Consider the following 19,518-nt stretch of genomic DNA (forward strand, 5'->3'; position numbering starts at 1 on the left):
CATGCCCTGGAACTTAACATATCCAACATTTCTAAACTAGATACAAATTCCATCATAAGACCAGAGTGGTCGCCTGCTCTGGTCTTATCTATCTACTCTGATTATGGCACTTGTATGTAGTTTCGAAACGTTGAAAATGTTAAGTTCCAAAATACATAAACTAATTCTGATCACAGCGATCATAGTAACTGTGAAAGCCTAAAAACGCATGTGAGGTTACGTGTTAAGAAAAACACCAAATAAATTTAACATGGCATTGTAAATAGCAGTTCTATCTGTTACATCCATTATACAGAAACAACAGCAATAATAATAATAATAATAATAATAATAATAATAATAATAATAATAATAATACCGTAAACTGGGGTTACTTTGAACACAGAGGGAACTTTGACCATTTTTTTCAGAAAATCATATTTAGGTTTCTATATGCTGCATTTGTTATAGATGGTGGTAAATTATCATAAAATCATTCTCATACCAAATTTACCTCCTCTATAACAAGTGCAGCATGTAGAAACCTAAATATGATTTTCTGAAAAAATGGTCAAAGTTTCCTCTGTGTTCAAAGTAATCCCAGTTTACGGTAATAATAATAATAATAATAATAATAATAATAATAATAATAATAATAACAATAATAATAATAATAACAACAACAATAATAACAATAATAATAATAATAATAAACACATAATAATAATAAACACATAATATTTAAATTATTTAAGAAAGGAAGAACCAATACATTATGAATCTTTAAACATACGAATCAAGTTCATAAACTTTATACATGACAATATGATACTGAAAAGAGAATACTGTATTTGTTATTTTGAAAGTACTTTAAATTGTTTACGAGAAAAAAACAACTGAATAAGAACTTCATACGACAAAATAATCATAATCTACACTCTATTCTTCATTAACTCCAAGAAAAACGTGAGAAGTAAACACTGAGTCACGTGATAAACATTACAATTGGCTGAACTGTTCACAAAATAGTTCATTGTTGTTGTGTGGGAAAAGAGGTTGGTGATTTCATTCACTGATGCTATTACTTGTATGTTTTATCTAGCTCGCCACCAATGGATTGCAATGCTATTCCTAGATAATTAAATTAATGAAAATTTACCTCTAGTCAATTCTTTGGAAGTACAGTATATTTCTTTATTTCAAGGGCAGATTAAAGCAGTGAAAACAAAAATAAAATGAGCGTAAAAGATAAGAAAGACAATCAACTCCTTCCAAACAATCAAAAAAAGATATTTTAACAATACATTTAAACCCTTTCGTAATTTTTGTAATAAATTATTTCTCTCACTATTCTACTCTTATATTGTAGGCCTACATTCATAAATTTTATATTTTTATTTTAATAACACCAATAGCACTATCTACAGAATAAATTCTGTTATTGCAAATGTTCACATTTGTTGCTAAATTTATCTTCTATTTTAAGAGTATGAATGTGAAAAAACTACATTGCAGTTATAAAGAACATGCTACACAACATACAACAGAAATAAGTAAAATGGGAAGAATCAATAAAGTCCAGTAAAGAAGAATGTTAAATGGAAGAGGAAAATATTTCCGAGTTTTTAACATTTAGTAATATAAGCAAAACACGACACTATGAAATTACAGTATTCCACGAATTGAATGTCAATGTAAAAATAAACAAATTAAGTAGACAACCCTTTTCCTTTCAAATCCTTTCGGTGATTCTTACATAGTGTTGGAATTATTAAATATCTGAAAGAACTATTTATTTAAAACTCTCTCAATTTTGCTATAATTATTTTTATGTATGGTATATATCTCCTAATTATTATCAATTTGTACTATATATCGAAAACATGAGGTACTGAGCTTCATTATATTTTATACATAATTTTTCTCGTTTAGATGTACAATAGAATGCCTATTCTGCTGATTTCTGGACTTCATAAAATGTATCAGGAGAGAGAACTGCATTTTGAAGAACTTTGAATCATTTTTACACCCATGTCATTCTGTAGTTGAACCGCTGAGAATATCCGTTTCACTTCAATCCCAAAGACAAACACTCGGAAAATTGAATTAGTACATAGAAAGGTAGAGAATATTAAAGACAAAGATGGACTACCATTTCATTTCAGATATAAGGAAACTTTCATACGTTGCTGAACATGAGCATAATTAACTTTTGTTGAGCCATGATTTCACTCATGAACCAATGTCTCACAAGATATAAGAAAATATACGCAATTTGGGAGACATAAAACTGAGAAAATTGAAAATTACAATGTTATTTAACTTTAGCTTTCACTCTAGGCATGAACTCAAAATTAAGCTAGTTTTCATTTAAGTGTTTCATTCAAGTTATAACTTCATAACAAAAGAGAGAATATCATCGAAATGATAGCCGTCCAAATCTTGGATTTAAAATATCGGCATCCTAATCAATTCAAATGAACAAAAAAGAAAATAATAATTATACATTTTTTCAATTGGAATTACAATACTTATTTTTTTAAAGCTCTGAACCAATGTCACATTTAGGACTCATAATCAGATACAATATTATTTACAAAGACTAAAAGAAAACAATTGAATTGCTTAAAATATATCACTCATCTGAAATGAAACAGTAATCTTAATAGTTACTTCAACATTCATGATCTCTGCTTTTTTTTTTTTTTTTTTAAGGATTGAAAAAGTAGATGAAAAGTAGATGGAAAGAGTGAGACAGTGTATGGGGCTGAAAGGATTACAAGATGCAGTTGTGTTGGATAGGGAACAGTGGAAGAAAAAAAAAGAAATGAACAATATTTCAAGGTTTACAAGTATGTTTGGTTGAGAAAAACTATAAAAATAAATATAAATAAATAGATAATGAAAAATTAAGCTATTGAAATAGAACTGAATTGGAAATTTAACAGTTATATTTACAATAAAATTTATCAGGAGAGAATATGCATTTTAAAGCAGAATGATGGATCAGTTGGGTCAATGATATTATTCCAGTCTCTTGCCATTAGAGAAATAAATAAATATTTATAGTAACTGTGTCCTTTACTCAATATTATTAAAAGATATAGTAACCATTTGGTGCTAAGAAACGAACATTCCAATCCCTTCCTTTTCTTCAGTTCTTCTTCATCAAAATATTAGAAGAAAAACACAAGGAACGAAAAATGTTAATAACTGAAGCAACAGGAGAAACATACAGTATAGGAACTGAATACAGAGTGAGTTAAAAGTTCTTAACATCCCCCATAAAATGTAAAGGATAAAATTAAGCTTGGTATAATTGGTCGTGACAGAAACAGGTTAGTTTCAGAGGAATCATATTTGTGTGTATAAAGTGGATGTCCGCCATATTGAATTCAACTCAACAAAATTAAATGGGAAGGGGTTGATGCAATAAATCAAACAGGGCTAGAATTCACGAGAAATGCAGTGGTGAAAAATTTTTCAAATTATCTTTAATCAATAAAACATTCCTTTTAAAGGCGTAAGAAAAAAAAAATACCTATTTATCAAATAACATATCCTTTTCCACAGTAACTGATTTCGTTTTTATTTATAACGAGGTCCAAGGCTAACTATTATTAATACCCCTTTGTGTATATAGGCTATTCCCGAAAGATGCAACACTGAGAATATGTATTTATAAATGTTCATTTATAATGAATGACATAATTGTAGCTTTGAAACATTTAATATTAATTTGACTTAATACTGATTTGCAAAATGGCTAGTTAAAAAAATGATGAAATAAAATCAAACCAGAAATTTTTAATTTCCACGACAAGGTAATAGAATTTCTTTACTTTGAATTTGCAAAAATATGAAACATCTACTTAAATTGTTATCTTTATAATTTATCATCATTATAAACACAGTTCTTTTTAAGGTCACTAAAATGTGACATTTTAAAATATGTTATAATTGATTTCCTAGTTATTTTATCATCAGAATTTTAGAAACTTTCTAACTCACGTTATTGTCAGCAGCAAACATGTTATCTTCACCATATATCACATTCCATTTTATCTCGCATGTAAAACAATTTCTCTGTAATTACTGTACATCTATGAACGTAAATAAATCACATACTTCATTTGCTTTTTCTTGACAATTCTTGTAACTCACCATTCCATAATTGTATACGTTAGTGAAAACTGTATTAAAGGAAGATATCTTGATAAAAAAAAAACATTTAAATAACTGGGACCCACTATTATTGGATTTTTTTAGCTGGAATGTTTAGTAACTGAAACATTGGTTTTCCCAAAAACTCTACATTACGAATTGAACAGTCACAAAGTCAAGATATGCAGTTTATGAACAAAGACACGGAAATATGTACTATGTCAAACATGTAAGATATATGAACATTCTAATCCATAATGATTTATTAAACAAACCAGAGCCCTGCTCTTCTGAGATGAATCAAAGCCTCAATCCTAAACAAGCTATAATTTATTAAGAGATAAATGAGAAATAGGAAGATCCAAGGATGAGCAGAAAAAGGAGTACAGTGAAATCTCTCATTTATGGACATCAAAGGGATGTAACAATCTGTCCGCATCTGGGAGGTGTCCTTTATTGGGAGGGGGGCTCCCCAATCTAACAATAAATTTATAATATGCATTATGTATCCCTTCACGCTTTAAATGAAATGTATTAATGTAGTTTAATTCTAAATACAGTCTACCGTACTACAGTAAATTCTTTGTAACTTTGAACTACAGTAGATAAGACCGAAAAAGGGAAATACAGTACTGTGCCATGCAATTTTATTCCCTCGAAACGGAACAACTGATTGAAGTGAAGAGAATAATCCTACTAACCCTATCATGTGTCAAATATTTCACGATTGCGGAAACCTTGGAGTCATCAGACAGGTTAAATTTTATGATTTGGTTTATTCACCCACTTCCAGCTAACAAGGGCTAGCTGGCTGGGCTAGTGGTAGCCTACGAGACACTTATTCTCTTCTTTCATGTTAAAGAATTTCTGTACAGTTCTCAAAACTAAATTTTCCATTTTTGTAACACATCAGGTATTGAAATCCAAGTTCTGTCCGCAGTCAGGAGGTAAAGCAAGCTTTAGGACTGTGAAACAGCTGTCTGTGTCTGAGAGTATCCGTAAATGAGAGTTAAATTTATCATTATTTCTATATTATTTTATGAGGAGTGTCTGTATCTTGGGGGTGTCCGTAAGGAGAGGTTTCACTGTAATATTTAGTGAGGCTGGAACAGGCAATAATCCTTAATCTCTGAATTGGAGAAGAATTAACACCACGTGTTTTACAGCAGTTGATCATAAATGTTATTGCAACTAATAAAGACTACAATAAAAAGAAATCAGACAACAGACGACCATCAAGAAACGTTGAGTGGGCGTCAACCTACCAGACTTACCACGGGTCTTGGCTGCGATGTATGCCACATAGGCAGGAGAGTTGTGGTACACTTTCAAGTTCTTCTCATACTCTAACTGCAACACAAGCAACAAGCATGCCACACATTCTATGATTCAGAGATGCCGACTATGGACTCTGCTGGCAATCAAATATCTTCTCGCATATTCTTTTTTCTTCTTAATAGTTGAGATTTGATTTTAGAAGTAGACAATGTTGGAATTTGGAACTGTATCATTATTAAACAAACTGGCTCCCATTGGAGGTAGCCCCAGAGAACTGAGTATACTCACAATTTTTTTTTTCAAATAGCAGTTGGCATCTCTGTCATTGAAATTATTGCAGACTTAAAATAAAATCTCTTCCTATATATCTGATACAAATGAGAGGATTATAAGTGTAGCTTGGAACAAATCAACGAGCACTTAGTTCATCCAGAGGGATATACTAAGACAGTCCTTCTGAAGGAAGCCACATTAATGATTTTTATAAATATCGGGCATACAATTATATTTAACTTAATTAAATTTATTTTATGTTACATGGATTGTTTTAAGTTGATTATTTAATGATGCTGTATCAGCTACTAAGTTATTTATCATCGATAGAATTGGTGATAGCAAGATGGTATTTGGCAAGATGAAGTCGAGGATTCGCCATAGATTACCTGATATTTGCCTTAAAGTTGGGGAAAGTCTCGAGCAGGTAATCAGCTCAAGTGAAAATTGAACTCACACCTGAACACAAATCTGCATCAAGCAAGCAAACATGCCTGCAGTCATAGCTGGCCTAGTAGCCTACACTGTTTTACAGATGATGAATGTTAAAAATTATTCTGATTCAGGATTAACACCTAATTAAAATGTATCTTAGCCCCTGTGATGGCTGAGTGGTCATATTCTCAGTCTGTCACGCCTGTCACACTTGTGGCACACAAGGTCTCAGTTGGGGTTTTCTTGGGGTTCTCCCTTTTCCACATATTAGGCACCTACATCATTCCATCAACATTTATCCATTTCGTCTTAATTCCATAGCATTCCTCAAATGCTGGCTGGCAACATACAAAGGGGGGTTGGCCTAGGGACGAGTGGGGTGGCTTGCTCGAAACCTGAGTAAGCAGATAGTCTTAGTGTGTCAGCCGGTGTGGGTTTGGGAATGCGCCTAGCTTGAAGATTAGCACAATGGATTGTAACAGGTCGTAGTGCTGGGTCATAGTGCCTCCCTCTCGAAAATTTCATTCCGTTCCAAAATGTATCTGTTAACGTGAAGTGCTCGAGGGTCAAATGAATAAAATGTTAGAAAAGTTTCAAAATCTGACATCACTTGCTCAGCAGTGGCAATGAATTATGTCACACTAGTACATCGTCTCTTGCTTAACAATGTATCAGACTCTTATTTTGATATAGTGTTTGCTTGAGGCATAGACTTACTTTCTTCCATGAATTATATTTTTTATTTCTTTTATCATAACTCACACTAACAGCTCTCCAACAAACAATTCAGATGAAAGACGGTAATTTCATTGTAAATACTTACACAGATAGTATATACAGAGTGATTCAGACCACCAGTAACAGTCATTTATTTCGGAAACTAGTGCATTAAAATTTTCGAGAAAAAAATATTTATTACTAAACCACATGTGAACTTTCACTTGAGCTTAATTTCATCAATCAGTTCTAACAGGAAGTAGGCTCAGTGGCGTATCACTTTAAAATTTCAAATGGGAGTCCGGGTCAAATAAGGTACCATTTGATAGAGCTCTTCAAAACAAACAACTTTCATAGAAAACATTTTTACCAATTTCTACTCTTTCAATGAGAAAACGTACAAAAAGATAATGCCATTCAATATTGAGAAATGTTAAAAGACGAAAACGTAAAACAGCGAATCCGGGAGACCTGCCAATCACTTGACCACGCCGAAGTGTTACGAGTCACTGACAGTGTTAGAAGAAGACTACAGGTGTGTGCTGCTCAGAGCGGCAGACAGTTGGAACATTTAAAAAAAATAATGGAATTGTCCAGTCTTTCAGTAAAATGTCAATATTAATTGCCTTGTTTACATTTTCGTTTTTTAACATTTCTCAATATTGATGGCATTATCTTGTTGTACGTTTTCTCATTGAAAGATTAGGAAATGGAAAAAACATTTCCTATGAAAGTTGTTTGTTTTGAAGAGCTCTATCAAATGGTACCCTATTTGACCCGGACTCCTATTTGAAATTTTAAAGTGATACGCCACTGACCCTGCTTCCTGTTAGAGCTGATTAATGAAATGAAGCTCAAGTGAAAGTTCACATGTGGTTTAGTAATAAATATTTTTGTCTCGACAATTTTAATGCACTAGATTCCGAAATAAATGACTTACGTGTGGTCCGAATCACCCATTGGCTTTTCGTACGTTTTCTCATTGAAAGAATGGGAATTAATAAAAACGTTTCTTATGAAAGTTGTTTGTTTTGAAGAGCTCTATCAAATGGTACCCTATTTGACCCATATTCCCATTTGAAATTTTAAAGTGATACGCCACTGAGCCTACTTCCTGTTAGAACTGATTGATGAAATTAAGTTCAAGTGAAAGTTCACATGTAGTTTAATAATATATATTTTTTTCTCGAAAATTTTAATGCACTAGTTTCCGAAATAAATTACAGTTACGGGTAGTCTTAATCACCCTATATTCAATGAAGAAATAAAGTAAAAATAATAATATAACGCAAAAACTGCATTAAATTTATTTTGCTCCCAATCATATTCACAATCCAAATAAAAAAGAACCAATTCCTTAAAAATTTTATTATCACAGGAACACCCGACTGCGAACACATACATTCCAAGCAAATACAGGGATCCTATGAATTCTCTACTGCTGTAATTTTTATTATTAGAAATGAAGTTTTAAAGTGCTATTTACGAATGTAAAAATGGAGGTTAATTCCAAAATGTATAGTCACGTTAATGAAGCACGTTTTGAATTCTATATACAGCATTCACAAAAAAAGTAAGTGGAAAAAACTTCATCTCCCTTTTCTGGTGGTGGGGGTGTAGTTTATTTAATGATGCCTTCAGCTGCAGAAGTTGTCAAGCATCAAAAGTCAAAATGGAACAGAAATGGCTGAAAAATTCTGCCTAATGTTCTCTATCACAGACAGGTTCTTAAGTGCCGTATATCTATAAAACAGTATGCAAAAACTTTTCTTTGCTCCTGATAGAAGTAATATTAAGAATTTAATCACCCTTTACAATCCACTGCTCTCAGCCAGGTTCGAACTCACAAACTTCAAATTCAATGGCTTGCATGATAATCATTAGACCACCAAGGACGAATCAATAATAAGAGACGTATCTATTTCAGAAGTGAAAATTATTTCAGGAACAAAGACTTTGGCTTAAGGAGTACATGAATAAGCAATCATCATCACGAGAGTAGCAAACGAATATTGCATTTATCAAACACGATATACAGAACAGTTCAAAATAGTTAATGAACTGATGTCATGGTTTGTAATGAGAGTCAAAAATTCAGACAGAAAAAGCATGGTTGGAAATGTGTATTTCATCACCATGAATAAATGTAATACATGAAAATTACTTCCATACAGTTAAAAAGTGATGCTGAAAACGCAAAACCTATGAATTCAAACAATTTTTTTATTTTAGATTTTATTTAGTTCTGCAAGAGTTTAGCTATTATCTTTCACTGAGACAAGTTACACATTACACTATTAAGACACACAGCTGGATTCCTCGAACATTAACATGCATAATGCTGGGGCTTTAGAAAAGAAAGATTGTGAGATCTGAACGATGAGTTCCATAGGACTTTGATTTGTATACACCACAGCTAGTCATTCGGAATAATTTTAGAAAATTTTCAAATTAAACTTTGAAATAAATTTACCAATAAGAAGAAGAAACAGTAGACATAGCTAATGAAAGTTGATGTGGAATGTAAAACTATTATTCAAAACGTGATATGCAACCTTTCATAATCGACTTGACAGACACTATCAAGTGCCAATTATTTGTTCATCATGGAATAGATCAAATTTCCATACACTCAAATGAAGTACCAAAATCTTTGTTCCATACAATGGGGAGAAAAAAAAATGCAATTTCTTTTATTCTGTACGTTTCATACAGCCTACCTTCTCCGCCTCATATTCTTCAACATATTCTGTCTTATCTTCTTCTGGCAAGTCTCGCCACATCTGTCCAATTATCTTTCCTATTTCCCATAACTTCAACTCAGGATTTTGTGCTTTCACTTGATCCCAGACTTTGCGACTATATCGCATGTATGGCATAAGGGGTTTTTCTGGTGGCTTGGGTGGTTTTGGCACTCTTGTATCTCCCTGAAACATTTGAAAATTGCATTATTAAGTAGAGGAATATATAAATGTATGCACATATGTTTTGATTTTCGTATTTCTCTGCAAAAATTTTATTCATTGATGTCCTAATATATTTTTGTATGATGCTAATAAGTACTGTAATCATCTCTATCATTTCTAACAAATATTTCGATTTGGTACAGTTCAGGGAATTTTTGTCTCTCTATACTTCCTGTTTCAATGGTCTTGTTCTATTGAAATGATTATTGGACAACTGAGACCGGAAGGAATCAACCATTTGTTACAAATCCTTGAAAAGTGTTATGACGATGATGGTATTTATTTTATGCTCGACCATGCCGAAATGTAGTAATTATACACCTGGTAGCAGTCCTTTAATGCATGTCATTAAAGTACACCTACTCATTAAAGTACAGGTGTTTTCAGCCAATGACAACTCAGCTTACAAGTGTTCAGCCAATAACAAGTCAGCTTTGTACCGTTATAAAACCGCAAGTATCGATTATTCTCGGATATACAATCGAAAGAGAATTAGCGAAAAGTCACGGAGACTGGAAATCCAATACTGTCGCAGAAGGTTATGTTCTGTTACTATAATAATTAGCGTTAATTGTAAATAATATTCAAATAAATTCAATTTGTCATCTCGTTTTTCAATGTCGAATTCAATAATCAAGGTTATACCAAGTTTAACGGGATTACACAAGGTCAATGACATTAATGTTCCTCGGAAAAAATCAATACTTTCGCGTCTGCGCACATCTCACAATTCACGACCTAGAACAAGGTCACTTCCGATCTTGTCAGATACAAATAAAATGTATCTGAATAATTTCAAGTTAGAAATATGGTCGAGCATAAAAAGTCGTATGAAACTCGCCTATAATGGTAATTAAGAAGCTCGTATGAAAATTATGAAACTCGCTTGCACTCGTTTCTTAAACATCCATACTCGCTTCTTAATTACTATCATTATAGGCTCGTTGCATAATGTACTGTTTTAGCAGTTGTCTTGCAATCTACTGTGTCATACAGTGTAAGCTTACATTCACTTCTCTGGCAATTATTGTTTTCATTTATGAAGTTTTGTAATATTATTTTTTCCCTTCTCATTCTGTAAATAAATTTGTAATGTGAGCACATTCTCAATCTTGTTACTCATTTCATTTAAAGTGAATATTTTTTTCTTTGTTTATTGATAATTCTGGCAGTAAGTGACATTAAATGGAACCTAAGACTTGTCTTCAAGAAATTGTTGTAACTTAAGTGTTTTCTGCAGAAAAAATACAATAAAAATTCCAGCAAAATTATCATAAAAATAATGTAATTAATTCCCGCTTTTAAGGAAACCGGTTTAAGGAAAATTCCCACTTTTCAGGAATACTTTTCAAGTGAATTCTGTGATAATGAAACCCGAAATATCGAATCAACTTCCAATAATCAATAGTACCAGCATGTTTGTTAGCGCATCTCAATCGATAGTAATGCGGCGGCATTATTCTTTATTATTCTTTATAGTCTTGCTTTGGGTTGCTTTCATAGAGTGGTTCCTTTGTTTACTTTGTTCTCGCGAATTGTGTGGATCCTCTTTCCAAGTTTTTTTTTTTTTTTTGTTAGTTTATATTGTTTATGCATCATTGTAATGGCAACTAAATGGAAGGAATTAACTGTCAGACAGAAAAATAAAGTAATAAGGAATGCCGAAGCTAATCCTCAAATAATGCTATCACATATGGCAAAAAAGCATGGTTTGCCAACTACTTCATTAGGGGAATATTGAAGAAATTTTCAGTGCCGAGTTTCAGTGTGATTCAGGTTCAACCAAACAGAAAAATATTTCGTGCCTCACCATTTTGAAGAGTTAGAAAATGTTATAATGAAATTCATTGTAAATGATAATTGTGTAAGTCTAATTAAATGATCATAATGTTTGGTAATGTAATACACATGTTAGTACTAATTATTTTAGCCTTTCTTTCCTATTTTATGTAAACCTCCTTTTAAGAAAAACACCTATTTAAGGAAAAAAAAAAAAAATCCCCCAGAGATTCGTTAAAAAGAGCTTCTACTGTACATATTTAGGACAAGAAATAGACAAAAGATTAAGTCCATGCCAAAGAAATTAGTAAGCAGAATTAAACTCTTGTGAGACCTACATCCAATAATGAAAAGGAAAGTAAGGCAGAAAAATAAAACTACTGTGTATTTGGCCTTCCAGCTTGCAGGTCTCAGGCAATAACTAACACATTTCTTGATAGGGCCAAAGATATGCAAAACCACTTTTGAATGACTGGGGCAAGTTAAGATAAACTCTAACATGACAACTTTATAAAATAAAATAAATAACTCCAATGTCAGAGGTTTCCTTTCATATAGAAATTTTTATTATTATTATTATTATTATTATTATTATTATTATTATTATTATTATTATTATTATTAATAAAATAGGATTTCATATGAAACATAAAGCATTATGTTTTAAACTTTATTTCATTAAATTATGCTTTATTGTGATTTCAAAATTCATTTATGGTCAATGTTAAGGTATCAACCTTATCTGTAAACTTCTAATGCTTTTAAAACTTTTTATGGTTTATGGTTAACATATGGACTAAATCTAGTTATCAGCTTTATTTCCTAACCTGATGAAAGCCACATCCACCACCAATCTGCGATATGGGATCCACAGACAGCACATGGTAATCAACTGATCTATGAGAACTGAGGCGAACTTACTCCACCTTCAGGCTCAGTCTCTCTACCTAGTCCAATGTGTTGTATTGAAGAGTGGTAGGAATGACTTGACACTTATATTGCTTAATACCACTGGATAAAAGATAGTATCACAAAAATGGCACATGCTTTCTCACAGTATTAGGTTTTATGCGTCTTGCAACAATTCAGTATTTTCATCATGCAAAATTAATACTGCCATTTACAGTTCTTTTTATTGAACTGTCACTCAAAAGACACATACAAATGAAATCACTTACCACGCACCAAAATATGAAAAACTTTCGTCTTCTGGATTGCAAAGAACAGGATTTTTTTTATAATCCCAAACAGCATGATATCTGACTTCATTATTTACAAACTGTGAAATTAAAGTAAATGTACATAATACTGTACAAATTCATAAAGTAGGTATTCGTATAATGAATCACTTAACTTACGTTTTCTATTTATGAAAATAGATTTCTGAAGTGATATAAATATTGAAAGTTATTAGTGGTTTACAACAAGATTAACATATTCCTTTCTTGTCAAATAACCACCAATACTGTGAAATCAGACCATCAAAGGGAAAGTTGAAAATTAATTGTATCTATGGACATTCTCTTATATAAAAAAGGAGAGGATTAAACTAGTGGCTGTTAAAAAATGAAGAAAGATAGAAGCAGAATTATTGTATGTAGCTAGTTACTTGTGTATTCTTCTGCACTAAAGGTAATACTGCAAATGTAGATTTAGTCATATGAAAAACTCCATCTTGCTGTTGAAAGTAGAGATAATACTGCAACTGTGGATTCAGCCATACTAACCCCCCCTGATGACAGTTCGTTTAAGATCACACCCTGTTATCAACATATATCCACGCAGGCCTATTACTATAATTTACATAGAACTTGCTCTTCAATATTTCATTTTCATTTTGAGCTTAATAAAGACTTCGAACAAGAGTGCCAAAATGCATTAATAACATTTCTCAAATGAAAATATGAAATAAAAACAAAGAAATCTAAACCAAAATATATTGTACATAATTTCTATGTAAATAATTACATATTTACTTACACCCGATCCTTTCCCCACTTTTTGAGGTGTGAATCCTGGATGGCCATGAGATGTAGTAACAAATGGGCTTTGATTGGCTGAAGAATCTTTCTGAAAGATACAATAAACACAATTCATATGCTTAGTTCAACAGCAATAAGTTTTCATTTATTTGACTAAGTAATGGGAAAATCAAAAACTGTACCAAACTCTATTTTTTGGAGAAAAATTAATGAAAAATTGGAGCACAAAGTTATAAATAACTACTATTAAGGAACAGAATACAGTTAACACAACTGAGACAACTACTATGTTGTAACGATATCTCATATAAATGACATTTTCTTTAAAATAATCCGTCAATTTTATAATCACGACCTACTAATTCTTAAAAAAAAAAAAGCACGCACGCACACACACACTCTCTCTCTCTGTCTCTCACTCTCTCTTTCTGTTCTGCCCAAAGGCAGGTCTTTCGTATTTTCCAATCGTTCCTATTTTCTACCTTCCTCTTAGTCTTCGCATATGATTATTATATTATACAGAGTGAAAGAGAACCTATTATATTAATTCACAGAGGTAACAGATGAAGGCAATGCGGACAAGTTTTGTCAAATAAGTTTTTTGATAATATGTCTAATAGTTTTGATAGTATGAAATGTAACACATTGCAATGCTGTAACACTCCTTGAGATGTTAATGTTCACATTCTCCTCTCTTGGAGTCTTGCAGAGTGGATAATTACTCACTTGCACTGTGCACAATGACCTCAAGGAGCGTATAGCATTGCAACGTGTTACATTTTGTACTCTCAAAACTAACTGGATGTATCAAAAACTTATTTGACAAAACTTGTTCGCATTGACTTCATCTATTACCTCTGTGAATTAATATAATAGGTTCCTTTACACCCTGTATATGTCTCGCATTTCCCACTAGCTCTGTCGATAAACTCTACTTTCACGTCCTCGTCATGACCCCTGGGTATTACAGTGCAAACTATAGCAGATGGGAGACGACACAGGTGAGTGTACAGTGCCTTAAAACTGAACCCCATCAGCTAAGGAACCATATCCCGAAAGAAAAGCATGTAAATTTAAAGGCATAGAGATGGCAACCTCATCACTAGCCTACCTGTCGAGAGGATTATAAATTCCTCACAGGGAAATTAAAATTATTTCAAGTCTCTCACAAAACGAACACAGAAATATTATGGGAATTTAAAGTTGAACCAGTTCTTAATCAAATCCACCACTACACGAATAAATTGAGACTAAATGTCTAAACAATGTCTTAAGAGAAGCTGCCCAACTTAAATCCTCGACTGTTTGATGAACTAAAATAAGCCAGTTTCGGTGGAAAACAAAATCCAAGCATGTTTCCAACTGATTAATAGTACTGTAACAAAACGAAACTGAAGTATATTCTAGTACAATCATAGCAGCTAGTTGTTAAAAGGTCTTTATCAATGTATCATATTTTTACAACTCATTCACAGAACTAAAACAGTTAACTCATCTGTTTCATTTTCACGGACAGTGTATACGCTCTTTCGTCTTGCAACTTAATTGCCAACTTATAAAAACATAGTTACTGCAGTACAGCACAAGTTAACTATTTATTCACGATGAAAGAGTAATGGAACGGAGAAAAATTCTCTCCGGCACCGGGATTTGAACCCGGGTTTTCAGCTCTACTACGTGCTGATGCTTTATCCACTAAGCCACACCAGATACCCACCCCGGCATCGGACAGAATCGTCTCAGATTAAGTTCCAACTCTTGGGTTCAAATCCCGGCACCGGAGAGAATTTTTCTCCGTTCCATTACTCTTTCATCATATGATGACGCAGAATATCTGCATGGAAATATCATATGTACTTCGGTACATTAAAATAATATTTATTCACAGTCATATGCAATGTTACAACTCTGTGAATGGACAACAGTGTAGTTCTTACCCCAGAGCTAGAAGATGAGCTGGATGCACTTGATGCTCGCAAACGTTCTGCAATCAATAAATACACATTCAAATTTAAAAATAGTTTACCATCAGTAAATAATTTCTTTTGTTTCCATAATCATAGCCAACAGCTTTTTATTCCTAAACAATAATATTTGATAACTACAAAAATGTAACCAGAAATTTTCATTAATCCTTTTTCGAATATGTACATAAACTTATTGATTTCCTTCCTCTCTGAATGTGATACAATGTAACCAAGATATTGGTTCATGTCATTTCAATGTTTGGCAAGTTTAATATTTAGATTATCAATTATTGCAAAAGCAGAGTGTATTTTAAAAGTAGTGAAGTTATGAAGTTAAATGCATTTAATATTCCTCAGCTTATACATATTGACATTAACTATATCACTACATGCCATATAAAAATTATCTTAAAAACAAATGTTAATAATTATTCTAAGCAGAATTTTCATACAGATGTCTAAAGAATCATCATCAAAGCCTTTATTCTCAAAATTTACTATTATGTATCCCATTAGTCACAATTAACAGAAGCTTACTACTAATGTTCCTATGTTAATACACCAACTCTAGATATGTGCAATTAATCCAGTTAACCACTAAATTAATTACTAACGTATTTCCCCTGAACATGCACTGATTTAAGAATCAATGACATTAATGTGTTTGAGACTAGACTAAATACATACAGGGCTTTCATTTCAAAACTTCCCAGTCTAAATAACTAATTATTTAAATTGAATTCAATTTAAACAAAAGACACGTCAATTCAGATATTGAGGGGAAAGTCTGAAACCAGGCTTATTTGCATTTTAGATTTCACCCCCCATCCCCAGTCACCCCCACTTTGAAATTTCAAATGACACCCCTATATTTTTATACTTAAATATGAAAGATTATTCAATTGTTTACACACCTCATTAATTTGTTTTCACATCTTCTGTTTTCTATCGTCGCCTGGCAACCTGGAGTGATGTTATTTTATTGTTGATTAGAGCTGAAGAGAATAAAGCTACAAAAACTTACTGAGCATTTCATATAATACTTGTGTTTGTGTATTAAATTATTTTAAAATGGTGTGGTGTATACCTTTCAAGAGAGAACACAAATCATCCTTATTGATTAAATTTAGGAAATTACATAAAATAAGCTGTGTTTTCATCCTACAATCAACTGACGATAACAAAAATACAGGTTGCCAGGCAACGATAGAAAACGAAAGATGCGAAAACAAATGAATAAGATGTATAAACAATTGAATGCGCTTTCATATTTAAGTATAAAAATATAGAGGTGCCATTTGAAATTTTCAAAGTGGGATGGCTGGGGGTGAAATCTAAAATACAATTAAGCCTGGTTTCAATATCTAAATTGACGTGTGTTTTTGTTGAAATTTAATTCAATTTAATTAATTAGTTATTTAGACTGGGAAGTTTTGAAATGAAAGCCCTATATATATGCGTCTTATGTCGGACAGTAAGACTCGAGCATCTTATAAATATTTAGGTCTTAAGTTGTATGGTAAACTTCCTTTTAAAATACAAAATATGGAACTTGAATTATTTAAAAGAAAAATGTATGATAATCAATTTTATAATCTGAATGAGTATTTTAATATTAGTGTTGTTATATAACTTTGTATTTCTTGCTAACATTTGTTTCTGTATGATTTGTATTTATTAACGAAACCTATGGTTTTAATTACTAAATGGCTAATAAATTAAATTGAATATATTATATACTTTATTTTTTGAGAGTCTCTAACGAGTCAATTACACAAAAGCCAAAAATACAGAAATTATCTTTACTTAATGTGCTCACCTTGAATACAGAAATAGAAGGCAATCGAACAAAATTGTTCATTTAATTATACTTATTATATAACTAGAATATATGTTACAATATTTCTGAACTCTAATGTACTAATATATATTACACTGAAATACACTCCTCACATATGAGTAAGTGTTGCCTATAGTGTAATGTACCACAAGAGCACTTAGCTCAAGTGATAACATAATCAGTTTTTTCTTTAGGGCCCGTATGTTATCCAGCCCTGAATACACTGTGCCTGCTCTCATATTTTCTACTTTGTTTCCTACTTTGTCTGCTGGAGGTCTCTGCAGTCTCAATCGAGAAGTTGGTGTGTAGAAACATCTGTCCACAAAGCGGGGAATCTGCTGGGACGAGAAACAGCTGGCTGGTAATTTTGCCTTGAGCCTCTCTCAATCAGGGACAGGATTCTTTTACACAGGATACACAGCTATATTTTCCTTTTGAAGGAAGCCATGCTATGAACAATCGCCCCTTAAAAAATCCATCACCCCGGATGAGTCTGAACCAGTGAACTTTGCATCTAATGGCGAGTATGGTAGCCATCAAAGTACCGTGGCCATTATATTCATCAATCCTTGACAGTAGCATTCACTATTCCGAAAGGAAAATCTTTCTCCCCAGTAATAAGGGCTTGAGTAAAAAACTACAATTCTATGTTGCAGTATGCCATCACTAAGTAAATATTCAAGCATTCCATCCCCATGTCTATACATATATTTCTTGTATTGCACTTTTCCATTTCGCTTAAATTATTTTATATAGAATTATTTAAGAATAAATACAAGATAAACCAACCGTTATTAAAAAGTATTCATTTACTATGCATTTAAACATGTTGAAACTAAGGATGAAGTCATGCCCTCTTTCAATGTTCATTACTCTGTCATACAAAATAATAATATTCATGCAAACTCTCACTTTAAATTGATTCTCATGCTAGTGCTTTTAACTGGTAATTAAAATGAGAACTTCATCATTAATCCTTTTTAATCCTACATGCCATTATTGTTTAAAAGTTTACAAGACATGATCATGGGATGAGCTTCAGTGTTCAGATTTTATAAAATATAAAAACTGAACATTACAAAAAAAAAAAAAAAGATTCATATTCATGCGCCATTCACCAGCAACTCAAAAAGTATGAATTAATTTATTCCGTGAAAGTTTTAGTTATTAGTATTTAACAGTTGAATGCCCAGAACCTCAAGTGTTTACCGTACAAATAGAACACAATAATACAAATAACACACAACACCCAATTTTCTAGTACTAATTCCAAAACCACATTTAATTATGGACTTAAGTACAGTTTAACTTAAATATAATCGTAACAATTTTGTTCGTGAACATTATAATTATATAAAACCTTTTCAAGTATATTACTTTATCATTGAGACTTACCAGAAAGATCCTGAATTAAAACTGTACTGTACATTTTCAATGGTTTCAAATTCATAACGGAATAAATACTAATATTTCATCAACAATTAGTCCTAAGATCGTAAGATACCTCGTAAAGAAATGAAGTTTCGAAAACAATTTTTAAAAATATTTTTATCTATTCTATATGCATTATTTTGTAATAGAACAGATTTGGTGAGAGTTAAGTCTCTTCAACCTGACGGCTTTCTGTAAATCCCTAGACATTGAATCGTTGCTTACGAGATTATACAAGCTGGCGCATAGCACTTGAAATACGGGTTTAAAGTGGTTCCCGTGGAATGCCAATTCCGCCACTCTGAGTACTGTTCAGTTTTAGATATTCGTTAGCAGAACACTTCAATGACATTGACATTTGGGACATTGCTTATTAAATGCTTTGTACAATATTGTATGGTCAACAGACGTATTTTCAAGACTTCTATGTCTCAATTATATTAAAATAAATGGCTATCATTCTTGATATTAAAAGATATTACAGACGTATGCAAATTATTAGACTCAGCACCACATTTTTTTACATTTTCATAATATCATGAATTACTGGCCACAAAATAATTCTGTAGGACTCTATACGACAGGATCGCTACAAAAAAAGTTATAGAAACCCGAATTTTTCCACAAATGAGGGACTGGTTCCCTGATGGTGAATGTGTCTTCATGTAGGATGGAGCAGCCTGTCACAAAACCAGATCAGTAACTAA

At 32.1% G+C, this 19,518-nt stretch overlaps 1 protein-coding gene across 17 annotated transcripts in view; it reads right to left on the reverse strand.

Moving 5' to 3' along the window:
* The window catches only part of Bap111 (Brahma associated protein 111kD), a 643,372-nt gene that overhangs the window by 24,565 nt on the left and 599,289 nt on the right, over positions 1-19,518 (reverse strand). For 8 of the 17 annotated variants that reach the window (XM_069835490.1, XM_069835489.1, XM_069835495.1 and 5 more), the window contains 4 exons: positions 15,511-15,557; positions 13,572-13,661; positions 9,567-9,773; positions 5,409-5,493 (listed from right to left, as the gene is read on the reverse strand). In XM_069835490.1, the coding sequence (XP_069691591.1) occupies positions 5,409-5,493; positions 9,567-9,773; positions 13,572-13,661; positions 15,511-15,557 (429 nt within the window). Of the gene's footprint in view, positions 1-5,408; positions 5,494-9,566; positions 9,774-13,571; positions 13,662-15,510; positions 15,558-17,640; positions 17,716-19,518 lie in introns of all 17 variants that reach the window. The other 9 variants (XR_011333967.1, XR_011333968.1, XM_069835485.1 and 6 more) reach the window with 3 other exon arrangements.

The sequence above is a fragment of the Periplaneta americana genome, chromosome 9, assembly GCF_040183065.1.
Source record: "Periplaneta americana isolate PAMFEO1 chromosome 9, P.americana_PAMFEO1_priV1, whole genome shotgun sequence".
Lineage (NCBI taxonomy): Eukaryota > Metazoa > Arthropoda > Insecta > Blattodea > Blattidae > Periplaneta > Periplaneta americana.